At 32.1% G+C, this 14,226-nt stretch overlaps 2 protein-coding genes across 2 annotated transcripts; both read left to right on the top strand.

Annotated features, from left to right (window-relative positions):
* Window positions 1–1,601: 1,601 nt before the first annotated feature.
* Window positions 1,602–5,829, top strand: LOC123924100 (protein trichome birefringence-like 33). The gene is made up of 6 exons (XM_045976877.1): window positions 1,602–2,089; window positions 2,731–2,953; window positions 3,440–3,611; window positions 4,203–4,402; window positions 4,499–4,657; window positions 5,426–5,829. Exons 1-6 carry the CDS (start codon window positions 1,900–1,902, stop codon window positions 5,763–5,765), a joined length of 1,284 nt encoding a protein of 427 aa, XP_045832833.1. The 5' UTR covers window positions 1,602–1,899; the 3' UTR covers window positions 5,766–5,829.
* A 2,387-nt stretch (window positions 5,830–8,216) lies between these two features.
* On the top strand, window positions 8,217–9,291 carry LOC123922349 (bifunctional lysine-specific demethylase and histidyl-hydroxylase NO66-like). Its single transcript, XM_045975074.1, has 2 exons — window positions 8,217–8,511; window positions 8,906–9,291. The coding sequence occupies exon 2, from the start codon at window positions 8,908–8,910 to the stop codon at window positions 9,289–9,291; it is 384 nt and encodes a 127-aa protein (XP_045831030.1). The 5' UTR covers window positions 8,217–8,511; window positions 8,906–8,907.
* The last annotated feature ends 4,935 nt before the right edge of the window (window positions 9,292–14,226 follow it).

The following is a 14,226-nucleotide window of genomic DNA, read 5'->3' as shown; positions in this document are numbered from 1 at the left end:
CACAATTAATGACATTTTATCATTTGTACCTTTATAAAAATTAAAATATTAATTGAATAAATTTTCTCTTTCTTAATAAAGTAAGTGTAAAAATGATTTAACTTACTCCCTCCGACCACTTTTGTGAGCAAAAATTCATTTTTGCACACTCATTAAGAAGTTACTTTTTTGTGTGAAATTTCTTAAACATTAAATTGTTTTCTAACATTAAATGTCATTTTTTATATTTAAAACCTTAAAATATGTGTCGTTACGACACATGTTAACACGACCTTTAATAAATTTTAGAATTGGGTATTGTGCCTAATACAACTAACAACCCTACAAAATCAACATGTAAGGTGAAAATTGTTTCTTACTTACAAGCTCATGTCCATACCATCTCATCTATTGTAAGACTTTTTAACAATAATTCAATGATTTTTAGCGGGTATTACAAACCAACCAAATTAGTGAATGGAAATGGAACAACTACTTAAAAAAAATCTATAATTTGGAAAAGAATAGAGGATTAGGAATCATTGATAATTAGAACATACTCTACTCTTGTTTGTTTATTAGTTTTTAGTTGATAAGTCGTTCTAAACTTTTTTTATGTCCAAATAATGTGTGTGTTCGAGAAATTTCTTTGTTTTGGTGAGAATGAAAGTAACGACACAAGTAAGTTTTAAATGATAGCTAAATGTTACCTAATACCTAATCACCCTCTCCACCTAATGTTCAAACCAATTTCATAAAAAAAAAGCTCATACCTCATGTACCTTTATGATGTTATTCAGTACAATCATTTAAATATGAAATAAAAAAGAAAAAAAAGTGATTATGATTAGTAATCTTCCACGCACCTTCTCTTTGAAGTGAAGCAACATTTATAAAGTCCTTCAAGTATATCTCAACTTATGAATCACGCACCACTCACCATAAAAATTATTTGTATTTTCACGTTGTACGTTGTGGTATTTATAAAAACACAATTATTAACATGTTGAGGCACATAATTTCTTCACTTGCTTACAACATTTAAGAATAATAGTTTTTTTTTCTCAATTATAATAACCTATCAAAATATAATTTAAATTATAAGATGTAAAAGATAAAACTATATATAGGCCGGTTATAAGACTGGTTTGAGCAGAGTGAAATTACTAGTTTGACTTTATTTTGGTTTATTTATACTATCCCTAATTATAAGACTCTATTTGACCACTGCATACGTCAATGCACAATTTTAATTATTAATATCTTTAATATTATATTAGTAAAAATTATAAAAATTTAATTATTTTAAAAATACTCATCAAAATAAATTGAACAAGATCTTATATGTTAATATTTACATTTATATATTATTAAAAAAATACGATCAAAACAAAGTAAATGAACAATATATTTTGTCAAACAGGGTATTATAATTAGGGACGGGGGTAGTATATAATAAATAAATAATTGTTTTAAATTGAGTAAAAATATCATTAATCAGACTTTATTTATTTTTTGGTCAAACTTCAAAAAATTACTTAACTAATTTAATTAAGATTAATACAAGCTTTTTATTTTCTTCTCTTAAATGAAATTAAATAGATACTTTCTTCCCTTATTGTGAAAGGAAGCTAATTTAATAAAATTTTCATTTTCCTTTCCAACAATATATACAAAGGCATAACATAAGTATAATCGTTATCTTGACATTCCACTATGTCCTATACATTCTATCAAGTTATTTACATTTTTTTTCTTCCAAGTCTTTGAGAGTAGAGTAGTTTGCTATATTTGACCAACCAAAAAAAAAGAGAGTATAGTTTGCTATATTAACGTAAATATTAGTTAGTGGCATAATAAGTGAAATGAAATAATCAAAGAAAACGAAAACAAAGTTGAGAGTTGAGGTTTGATGAATGCATGCAAATAATGAAGCATCCAATGTCACCTTCATCCATTCTAAGAAGCAAAATTCGGTTCTCCCCTTACCTTTTCACCCTTCTAGCTTTCATCATCTTTGTTACTATCCTCTATGGTGAAGATTTCATGTGCATCTTTGGTCAACAACTCCAAAACTACTCTAACCAAGACAAACTCTACTCCACAAATGGTGAGTTCATTCGTCCCACTCATATTTTTCCCATCCAATCATAGTATAACAACTGCAAATTCTTCAATCATCACCAATTGCAAAATTAAATCCTAATTTTGTCGATATATGAAGTGAGAAAATAAAAAAATCGTTATTTGAACAAAATTATGATTTGTTATAATGATCCATAATACTCGTTTTATTCTCTAAAGTGACTTCCTCACGATCCGAATCCTTACTTCTTTTTTGTGTGGGAAAAAATCATTTTTGTTTTTCATTTTTAGAAGTTTTTACCTGTTGTAGATTTAAAAAATAAAACGTGAATATGAAAAAAATATTTAAATAAAAAGCTGTTTTAAGTTGTATTTTCTTGTAAATAATTTTTTGTAAGGGAGAATATGATAACACTAATAGTGTAAAATTATTTTACAAAATCACTTCCGTGCACCCCGCTTATATTGTGCACACCTTGTGTTATTCGGGGGTGACTTTTAATTTGTTATATGTGGCTCTTTAGTTGATTCCAAAAAAAAAACCTTAATTATGGTTAAATATGACATTAATATTTTTGTCATTTTATTTTGTTTGTTCATTTGATGTTTTTGTGTATTAATTTGAATTGGGTTATATTGTGTTTTGGGGGGTGAATAATGAAAAAGAGAGGGTGAAGAAGCAGATCAAAGTACCGTTTGCCGTGGGTAAAACAGAGGAAGGGTGTGATATATTTAGTGGAAGATGGGTTTGGGACGAGGTTGCTCGACCATTGTACGAGGAATCAGATTGTCCGTACATACAACCACAATTGACTTGCCAAGAACATGGGAGGCCCGACAAAGATTACCAGCATTGGAGGTGGCAGCCACACGGTTGTGATCTTCCTAAGTAAGTGTCTATTTATGTGTTTCATTCTTTTTATTGCTTCTTATTCAAATCTATAGCTACAAAACTTGGTAGTCATAATAACCAACAATAAATTCGTTTAAGTAATTAAGATTTTTTGAATTCTGATCTAGTACACATAAAAAGTCCTATGTCGCTTGAAAATCGAGATTAAGGATAATTTATATATAATAGTATAATACCCACCTTAATCCACTGAGTCATGTTTTACGAGGAACAAAACCGTTCGGACTATAGTTCAAAGTTTAATTTCTAGTGAGAATAATTTTTTGTTAGACCTTATCGCCAAACTCTAAATTACTAGAACTCATTTCCCGAAACCAGAGGGTTAATGAAAAAACACAATTGACAAAAATATGCTCACAATCACAATGGGCCGAAAATAAGGTTTATTGAATTAAAATTGAGCAAAAAAATGTAAAAAATACAAATTTACATAGTTTTTTTTTTGTGTGACAAACAATGCAGATTCAATGCAAGTTTGATGCTTGAAACACTTCGTGGAAAGAGGATGATGTTTGTTGGAGATTCTCTCAATCGTGGTCAATATGTTTCTTTTGTATGCCTTCTTCATCAACTCATTCCTGAAGATGCCAAATCCATGGAAACCTTTGATTCACTCACTGTATTCACTGCTAAGGTAAAGTGCATACCTTTATAGTTATGTTAAATTGCACTTTTGGCCTCTTAATTTTATAAATTTGCAGTTTTGACCTCCTAACTTATATAATAACATTTTTGACCCTCTAATTTTAGCCACTTTCGTAAAAGGTTGACCCCATTAATTTGACTAAGTCAATGCACATGTGGACATTGACTAACATGTCACATCAGCATGTTATGTGATTATTGTCCATGTGTGCGTTAATTTGGTCAAAATCAGTGGGTGTCAGCCTTTTGCAAAAGTGGTTAAAGTTAGGGGCCAAAAGTGCTATTATGAAAGTTATGAGGCCAAAATTGCAAGTTTGTGAAAGTTAGTAGTGAAAAATGTAATTTAACCTTATAATTATACTCTTTGTGAAGCACCGACACAAAATATGACACCAACACGTTCGACGTCACTAATATAATAAAATAGAAGTAATTGTAAACAGCTACATATTCAATATTGTGCCAATTAATATTGACATCAACACATGTCTGATATCAGAAACTTATTTAATATGAAATGTCGAATGATATGTATCATTTTCACATTGTTGATATATTCTCATGTGCTTAATTTAATTAGGAATACAATGCAACAATAGAGTTCTATTGGGCACCATTTCTACTAGAATCAAACTCGGACAATGCTGTTGTTCATAGAATATCTGATAGGATTGTAAGAAAAGGTTCAATCAATAAGCATGGTAGAAATTGGAAAGGTGCTGACATTTTAGTATTCAACACATATCTTTGGTGGATGACTGGCTTGGAGATGAAGATCTTGTATGTTCCATCTTTAGCTCTTTGTTTTTTCTTGTGATTTTTTATTATTTTTTTATAATTATAAATTAAAGTAATAATCCCTTTTCAATTTTTTAGACTTGGATCTTTTGATGATGAAGTAAAAGAGATTGTCACAGTTTCAACTGAGGATGCTTATCGTATGGCTATGAAAAGTATGCTTAGATGGGTGAGGTTGAACATGAATCCAAAGAAAACTAGAGTCTTTTTCACTAGCATGTCACCTTCACATGGAAAGTAAGTATAGTTCTTTTTCTCTAGCTGGCTATTAAAAGATAAAAAGCTATTAATTCGATCTCGGCCATTAATATGAAATCGGATGGTTAATACCATACAATAACAAAATCAGTTTAATATGACTTTCATTGTTAATTTGAGATCAGATAGTTGAGATAAAAAAACCGTGATACATATTGCACCAAATTTAAATTCAGCTGATTTTCGCTCTCGTACACAGCAATTTTTAAATTGCAATTTTTTCCAATATCAAGGATTGTGACTTAGTTGGTCAAATGATTTTAAAAAGTCAATAACTAATTTGTCTTAGAAAATTAAAACCGGACAATTTAATAAAACTAATGAAATTTTAGAAAAGTCATTGAAATGGAAAATCATTGATCATGTTAAACCTCTTGAGTCGATCAATAATATATAATTGAGAATTTTCAAATTGTACATGTCTCTAGCTACAATATTAGGGATTAACATAGTGATTCACTATCAATATTGAATCGGTTCAAGTGGTAAGGGTTTTGGGCTAGTTCGATCTTTAGCTCTTGTGTATGAATGAGAGAACTCGCCTTGTGTGTCACGCAAGTGGTAATTTCGTCGTACCAATAACATGATAATCATATCCAATTGTTCATTGCATCTTCAAGGTATATTAATTTTCTTCATTATGCTTAATTAGTGTCCCGCAGACACTGTTTAGCATATTCCATATTATATTACTCATTTTCATCTCATGCATCACTACTAATATTTCAACAAAATTTATAATGGCAGGAGCATAGATTGGGGAGGTGAACCAGGAGGAAATTGTTACAATGAAAAAACATTGATTAATAATTCCACATATTGGGGTTCAGACTGTAGAAAAAGTATAATGCAAGTGATTGGTGAAGTTTTAAGCAAAACAAAAGTTCCAGTTACATTTCTTAACATCACACAACTCTCAAGTTACCGTAAAGATGCACACACTTCAATCTATAAGAAGCAATGGAACCCTTTAACTCAAGAACAATTAGCTAACCCTGTTAGCTATGCTGATTGTGTACATTGGTGTTTACCTGGTCTTCAAGATAATTGGAATGAACTTTTGTTTGCTAAGTTGTTTTATCCTTGAAATTAAATTGTTTCATATGTACAAGAGAAAAATATATGGGAAAATTTGATTGATTTTATCCCAATTTTCTTTGGTTAAATGCATTTTTGTCGTATGTAATGTTAGAGAATTTTCTTCTTCTTCTTCGAACGTGACGGCCCTCTTACCTCCTTCGTGGTTTTTCTTCAACTGTTAGCTACAACTACACTGAGAAACTGAAATGCAAACTTGGTGTACTTCATGGTGCGGTTGTTGATTTTGGGCGTTGCGGTGGCTGAGGGTTTCAATTTCACCTCTCACCAAAAGAACGTTTGAAGGTGTGAAAACACAAGAAGGGGAGGTTGAATTGTGTTTTAGATAAATTAAAACTTTTTTAAGGTTTTAACTTAAGCAAAGATTGCAGCGGATAAAACTAAGTAAACACAATAACAGAGATCAAAGGATGAGAAAAGACACAACAAATTTATACTGGTTCCTCTCACAAAACGAGAGTAGTCCAGTCCCCTTGCACTTCCAAGGGATTTCACTATAATCATACAAGATTACAAATGCTCAAGCACACAGCAAGAGACTTCTACACAATGTTCAAGCGCACAACAAGAGACTTCTCAAACTTAAGAATGAAATAAATTTTGTTGAGTTAATACAATACACTAATAGAACCTTAAGATTAAAATACAATGAGTACAAACAGACTTCAAGGTATTTTGAATGTGAATGTAATTCAAGGTTCAGAGGATGAGTGTTTGTATTATAGAGTGTGCAATGGATAGTGTGCGCGTGTGATTACACTTCTTCAAAGATGAAGTGTTGAATATATATAGCTCAAGAGTACGCTCCATGTGAATTATGACCGTTGTGCAAGGATCAGGTAGCCAGTTAACGTTATCTTCGCAGTCTGAGATGAAAACAACGTTTGCAGACCAAAGTGGTAGTGAGGTTTCTCTACTTTGTCAATGCAGAAGGTGTTTATACCAAACAGAGAAACTTCACAGTTTGACTTCTAAGCTTTCCCAGCATTGGAATAAGGTTGATAAACTTGATTATCCATTTGAAATGCTTATACCAATCTTGAGTAAGGACTTTGTAACTTAGCTCCAACGTTCTCTGATTTTGGCTGACATGAAAATGACTTTTCATTGCACAAAGAACATGATCATCTTCTGAGGTCTTCTTGCTTCTGAATGACTGTAGCTTCAGAGTCAAAATGCTTCAGAACCAAAAATCTTTCAGAACGTCCTTACTTCTGAGTCCTTATCAGAACATGCCATTTCAGAACATGTTTGTTTAGGTCATCAGAATTTGCTTATCAAGGTCCTGCACACTAGATCAAAAATTAGTACTACCAATTATTCATTTAATACTTATTGTTATCATCAAAACTTTATAGATTTAAAACTTGGGGCTTTAGAACCAATTTTGTTCCAACAACTGTGGTTTTGTTTTTGAAGGTGACTCAACTATGCACGCAGATTCTACCGTCGATTTGGTATGTTCACATGCTTTTTTTTTCTGAAAATCATAGCTATATATTATACCAAAAACCTCTTGATTTTTTTTATTTCCAAAAGAAAAATCCTCTATCTTTCCGAACAATGTTTATCTTAAAAATATATTTTAGTAAGAAAAGTAATCCTACATTGGCAAGGGAGTTAGGCGACGGTCTAGCCTTTTTTATATCACCAAATACCTCTTCAGAAGACTTCGCCACTTTCCCTTTCGGACTCCCCGAGAGTTGTTTTGCGGTTGCTATTGATAATCGTGTTGATCCTGAATTCAAAATCACATTTGATACCTCCTTGAGAGTGTTTGTTTTGACAATCTGATGGCAGTCCGATGTTTGTGGGGCTTACTGCTAAATCGAAGATGTGCGTCGAGAAATACAAACTTCAAACATTGAGAAATACAAAATTCCAATTACATTTCTTAACATCATACAACTCTCAAATTACCGCAAAGATGCACACACTTCAACCTACAAGAAGCAATGGAACCCTTTAACTCAAGAACAATTAGCCAACCCTGCTAGCTATGCTGATTGTGTACATTGGTGTTTACGTACGTGGTCTTCAAGATAATTGGAATGAATTTTTGTTTGCTAAGTTTTTTTATCCTTGAAAATTGTTTCATATGTACAAGAGAAAAATATATGGGAAAATTTGATTTATTTTGTCCCAATTTTCTATGGTTAAATGCATTTTTATTCTCGGTAATGTTAGCGAATTCTAGTTTACACATGAGAATTTAAAATTTTTCCAAATTGTTGAAAGGATATTTTATTCATTTGATAGATTTTGAGGGATTTGGTACACGGTACACCTCTAGGGTGACAATTAAATTCTTCTAAAGATAATCATAAGAAGCCCAACACGTCCAATATTCAACTCTTTGGGTTGAAAATTGTTTTTTAAGCCCCATGGATTGCTCTCAAACCCCCCTAAAATCCCAAAATACCCTCGTAATTGGCTCCAGTTTCGTTTGGTAAATACAAACTGAAATCAATTGAGTTCGGTAAATACGTGCTGAACACGCTGTGGTTCGGTAAATACCACCCGAAGTGACGTGAGATACAGTTTTAAACACAAAACATCTCATTAGTTACGAAAAACACAAGTGTTGAGGGTGGAAGGGCGATTCTTGAGGGTTTAGGGTCGCAAATTCGAAGGCCTAAAAGAATAACAAGGTGAAATTCGTTCACAACAAATCATTCATCACCAACGGACTACAAGGGTTTGGATTGCGTTTTTGGATTCTTTCACTTCAACAAGTAAGTTTTCAAACTAATCTCTCTCGTATTGTTGGTTTTCTTAGGTTTCCACGAATTGCTTTTGTTTTGGATTATATTTAGATTCTATTCTTGATTGTGTTGTTGATTCCACGATTTGGGATGTTAATTTAATTTATGGCATACAATTTTGATTCAGAGTTTGGATTATGTGCACCAAGTGTTTGATAAAATGCTTGAATGAGATTGATTGTGTAGATTTGTTGATATGAGTAACTGTGAATTTGTTGTTTGATATATGTGCACCAAGTGTTTGATAAAATGCCTGAATGAGTAAGTGTGCAATTGAAATTAGTAACTGTTATAGGAATTGTTGTATTTTTTTCAACTGTTCACTGTTTAATGTTCTTGATTATTATTGTGTATTTTGTTATAGGAATGACAGATGATGTTGGGCAAACAAGAGGTGGAAGGGAAAGTAGAGCACATGGCTCTGCATGTAGAGAGGCTGTGAAGGTACATAGAATCCCAAGACAAAGTAAGGGGAAAGGAGTTGTTGGACAGGCTGAAGCTCAACATGAGCCTGAATCTGAAGATGAGAATGTGGAGGAACAAGAGTTTGAGGATGAGCACGAAGTGGACTTCGAACAAGAGGCGCCTGAACACGAAGATGAGTTGGAAGTCGAAGATGAGATGGAAGTTGCTGATGATGTGGAAGACGAGATGGAAGTTGCTGACGAACAAACACCACCACCACCAAAAAAAAAAAATCACGTAAAAAGAATCCGAGAACAACACAGGGAAGAAACCCACCACCTGTAGTAGAACCACCAGTTACTGCTTATGATGGAGGTCCAAAGGACTTAAGTAACATACCACATGTTCAGTGTGTATCTATCAAACCCAATTCATTAAGTAACATACTTTCAACATATTTGACAGAAACACCATTAAAATTGAAAAAAAAAACCGATTAAAGCAAAGATTACCTTTTGTATGACTCCAAATGAGATTAGGATCCTTTTATGAGTGAAGAAACGTTGATTTGATGCCTTCCAAAGCTCCCAAAATCGCCTTAGGGCGCCACAATCCCGATTGAGTGTAAAAGAGGCTATGATATGACAGGTTCTGTCATCTGCTCTATATAGGGCGAGTTCGGTACATACGACCCGAAACTTAGCGTTTTCGGTAGATATGACCCGAAATTTAGCGTTTTCGGTTCATATTTACCAAACTTATATTTTTTTAGGGCAAACACTCACTTCGGTAGATAAGTACCGAAATCATGTCATACTGTGATGAATCTGCTTATAATGCTAGCGTTAGCTTAATGTCACATACCTTCGGTTTACAGGTACCGAAGTGACGTAGTTTCGGTTTGTACCTACCGAAAAATTTCAAGGGTAAAACGGTCAATATGGCGGGCCTGGGAGGAATATGACAGGGCTTAAAAAGCAATTTTCCTTGGGTTTAACTTCAACCCATTTGTGTTTTTTTTTTTTGTTTTTTTGGTAGAGAACCCATTTGTGTATTTTTTTTTTTAACTCTTCTCTCCCGACCCCCCTCATTTCTTTTCTACTCCCTGAATTTCTGTTTTTGCCCTTGGGGGTACTTCAGTTTATACGAACCGAATTTTTTTGTCATGCTAAAAAAATTTGGTTTATATAAACCGAAATATTGTGTTCCAAATTTTTTTCCAGCTTTCCTACATAAATTCTGCATGAGACTCTCAACTTCCACAATTTATTTGAAATACTAAACGATGTTCGATTTGAGTAAACGACCACTCTTTGAAAATCTTAGGGTGTCAAGAATACAAATTTAATTTTTGTTTTGAGGGTTAACTATCCAATTGGTTCAGTTTGACCAAATAATGGGTACTGGTACAGAAACAGAGCATAAACTTTTCTCAAACTTGCAGGTAGCTTTTCTCATACTATACTTAATGAAATTTAACAATTCCGATGTCAATCTTGTACTAAATTTTGTCTTCTTTACACTGGATTAAAAATCATTAGCATACGACTTATATTTAGAGAGCTATGATAAATTTACCACAGGTATCTCTACAACATTTTGCAGAAACTTTTCTCAAACTTGTAGGTAGATTTTCTAATACTATACTTAATGAAATTTAACAATTCCGGTGTCAATCTTGTAGTAAAATTTGTCTTCTTTACACTGGATTAAAAATCATTAGCATACGACTTATATTCAGAGAGATATGCTAAATTTACCACAGGTAGCTCTACACGAATTTTCACATAAATTTTTCTTCTTTTTTGGGGGTATATGTTATTTCGGTTTATATAAAACGAATTTTTTTCCATGTTTAAAAACTTCGGTTCGTAAAAACCGAAGTTTGTTGGCAAAAATTTTTCAAACCGCAAGGGGCAAAATGAGATTTTTGGGGGCAGAAAATAAATCGGGGGGTCGGGAGAGAAAAGTTTTTTTTTTTTTTGTTTTAGAGTCTACTCACCTGTTCCATCAACTATATTTGTTAACTTTTTTTAGAATTTTTCTTTTCACGCCTCCTATGACACTCGCGCTCCTGACATTCTAATTTATCCTCTCACTATTTAGGATGTGAGTATGTAAAATGATAAAAAATTTGAAAAATATTGTTCTCATGTTACACTATGAACAGAGTTCAAGCACTACTTGGACTTGTTACATATTTCTCGGTATTAAGAATGAAACGACCTCCTAGTGTCAAGGATATAGATGTCATGCAGTGGTTCTTCGTAAGGTTTTGATATTTGCCAAGGTGGAGATTGTTGAGTATGAATCATATGCATCAGGACGAAGCTAGGGGCGGCCTGCGGTACGGTTCAGGTATATTTGTTGTTGTTATATTAACCGAATTATTAATATTGTTATAAAGACCGTTTATAACACTAAAATCCTAATTCTTCCATTCATCTAATAGAAACGTGTTGTAGCAAATTCTACAGTCGAAAACGTACCCACAATTTAGGGAACTCTTGTTATCAAACTTCTTGTGTGTTTATCATTATTTGGATTTATTCATTATTATTTCCTTTTGTTCCTAGTTGTTCCAACACTTGTAAGAGTCTCCGGCCAAATACAAGATCTAATAATTTTAACATCACATCTTCACCCAATTGTAAGGCATGCATTAGACGCATGAATTTTCACTTATATATTATTCAATATTAACTTTTTCAATCCAATTAATAAAAGACTTATAAGTCACTTTATACACCAACTTCAATATTTTAATCAAATTAAATATTCTCTCCATTCTCTACCTTTTGTAGTCATTTCATTTTTAATTTGTCTAATATTTTTAATTTGTATCAAAATATTAAATTTGACATTGCATTTGCCTTGTTATTTTGATTTGATAACCTCATAGATTGTATAATGCCCACTTGCAAGTCAAGTTGCAACTCCATCGCCGCTTCCAACCTCTCTGCAGGCTTGTGTCGTCATAAATAATAAATTAAACACAACACATAAAATAGGGACAAAAATAGAGAGTATATATATATATTAGCTAGTGAAGGTTCAAGAGGCAAAGATTAATGACAACTTGGTATTCTTTTATGTCTCAAGTTGAGATTATTATCCATCACAAGTTGCAATTCGGTGGTTGTTTGGTTCATATCCACCATAGAAAAATTTAACGTGATGTCGTAATCCATATTTACATAAGGTTTATGGTTTTAATTAGATAGCTTTATTGACTAAGACCAATTCATGTATTATGCCTTATTGCTTTATGTCCAGAAAAAGTTAATTAAGAGAAGCTTCATAGAATTTGTAATTACTAGTGGCCACGGTACGTGACTCACGCTAAGGATGTGGTTAAATAAAAAATAAACTGCATATAATACTTGTAATGAATAATGACTTTCATTTAGGTGATTTTAAGAATTTGTAATTAAGATTGACTTCACGCTAAGAATTTGTAACTAAGATTAAGAAAATTAAATATTTTCATTCATTTTGGGTGATTTTAATGTGTCTAAAGGACACTGCATATAATACTTGTAATGAATAATGACTTTCATTTAGGTCATTTAGGTGAATTGCTACTTAGTGAATTTGTTACTATGAGTTGTTCAGTTTTTTAAAATTTGTTGGTTGGTTGAGTTTGCCTTCAATGCATCGGTTCCGCTTAATATCCACCTCAATTCCTTGATTTTGGACTATCTTTGACGAATTTCAAAAGAGTTGTTAATGTTTATTGTCGTTCGTTGTAGGAAGTTGTTGGTCTCTATCTATGTGGACTTGTCTGTTGACGGTCGATTCATATTCGTCAATTTATGAAACTCTAGTTCTTGCTCTTAGAATTAACTAAGGTTGAAGGTTTCCTCCATTTCTCTATTTTCTTTGTTTACTTTTTTTTATCTTTTGTTCTTTTATTTCCTAGGGTACGGTCTGACTCTCCCTATTGTATATTATTTTTCCTTTCTATATATATATATATATATATATATGAGCAACGGAAAAAAAGGTAAAATCAAACTAGAAAAATAGAAAAAAGAAATGATAAAAAATTACATTCAAATCACTTCAATTCTTCTATTTCCTTGTAAAATTGAGGTCTAATGAATTGATTTAGATTCAATCGATCCATAGGGGATAATAATAAATAAAAATGTCAGAAGATTAGTGTTAATAGGTGTCACTTGACGTCTCTTAACAACTTTAATGTCTTAATGTTCTTAAATATAAACAAAACTTCAAGTATATTATATTAGATATAAATTTAATCTAAATATGTTTTGTGTCCATAGAATTGAATGACAAATTTGATTGTCATTTAAGCCCGAATATTCTACATTATTGTACAGCTGCAATTGTGTAATTATGTATTTATTAAATGAGAAGGGATCTGTTGACTTCAGGAGTAAGTCTCTATTGACTTATTTCGCTTAATAACTCGATATCGACATTAAATTTCTTCAATCCAACGGTTGGATTCAAATATCTCATTTAGTAGATCAACTCCACAAATTTTTATAAAAATTCAAAAAATGTAGTTATGTATTCAGACTATTGAAATTCAACGATTTTTTTAAAAGTTTGTCGTACATTCAATTGAAGTTATCATAAAAAGTATCAAACAGTTTTGAATTTTTATAAAAATTTGTGGAGTTGATCTACTCAATGAGATCTTTGAATTCAGCGGTTGGATTGAAGAAATATAATGCCGATATCGAGTTATTAAGCGGAGTAAGTCAATAGAGACTTACTCCTGGAGTCAACGGATTCCTCCTCCTCTTATTAAATAGCCTAACTGTAGATAGCAGTTACAGATTGTATTAACCCAATTTAAATGAGAATACTCCAGCAAAAGGGATCACAGTTTTGACCCTCATTTCTCTAAGTCTTAACATGCTTTCTCTGATTTTTAACATTTTGACTTTTATTTCTTGTTTGATTTCTTTGCGATTCTAACTTATAATTAGATACATTAAACGTTCTAATTTTTCCTTATATTTTAGAACAAAATACCCAAATAAGTATTTGTTGGAATATGTGAGTAGCGCATATCTAAATTTCGTATTTACTTTTTTTTTTTTATCTTTTCGAAAGAAATAAAGGTTGTATGATTGTGTCACACTATCACGTGTGATATGGTGTGTGGTGTGTGGTGTGTGGTGTGGGTCTAGAGATAGAGGTTGTGTGATTTGCATGTATCATGTGGTTTAAAATGCTAACTTTTACCATATATCCTTCCATGAATACGAGATACTTGGATAGTATAATCAATTTTACGTATTA

The sequence above is a fragment of the Trifolium pratense genome, linkage group LG4 (genome assembly GCF_020283565.1).
Source record: "Trifolium pratense cultivar HEN17-A07 linkage group LG4, ARS_RC_1.1, whole genome shotgun sequence".
NCBI lineage: Eukaryota > Viridiplantae > Streptophyta > Magnoliopsida > Fabales > Fabaceae > Trifolium > Trifolium pratense.
The sequence above is the reverse complement of the archived record's forward strand: the minus strand, read 5'-3'. Positions and strand labels throughout refer to the sequence as shown.

Coding starts and splice junctions, on each gene's coding strand:
- LOC123922349 (XM_045975074.1), top strand. CDS start 8,908: ATGACAGATGATGTTGGGCAAACAAGAGGTGGAAGGGAAAGTAGAGCA.
- LOC123924100 (XM_045976877.1), top strand. CDS start 1,900: ATGCAAATAATGAAGCATCCAATGTCACCTTCATCCATTCTAAGAAGC. Junction 2,090..2,730: donor CAAACTCTACTCCACAAATG/GTGAGTTCATTC, acceptor ATAATGAAAAAG/AGAGGGTGAAGAAGCAGATC. Junction 4,658..5,425: donor ATGTCACCTTCACATGGAAA/GTAAGTATAGTT, acceptor TTATAATGGCAG/GAGCATAGATTGGGGAGGTG.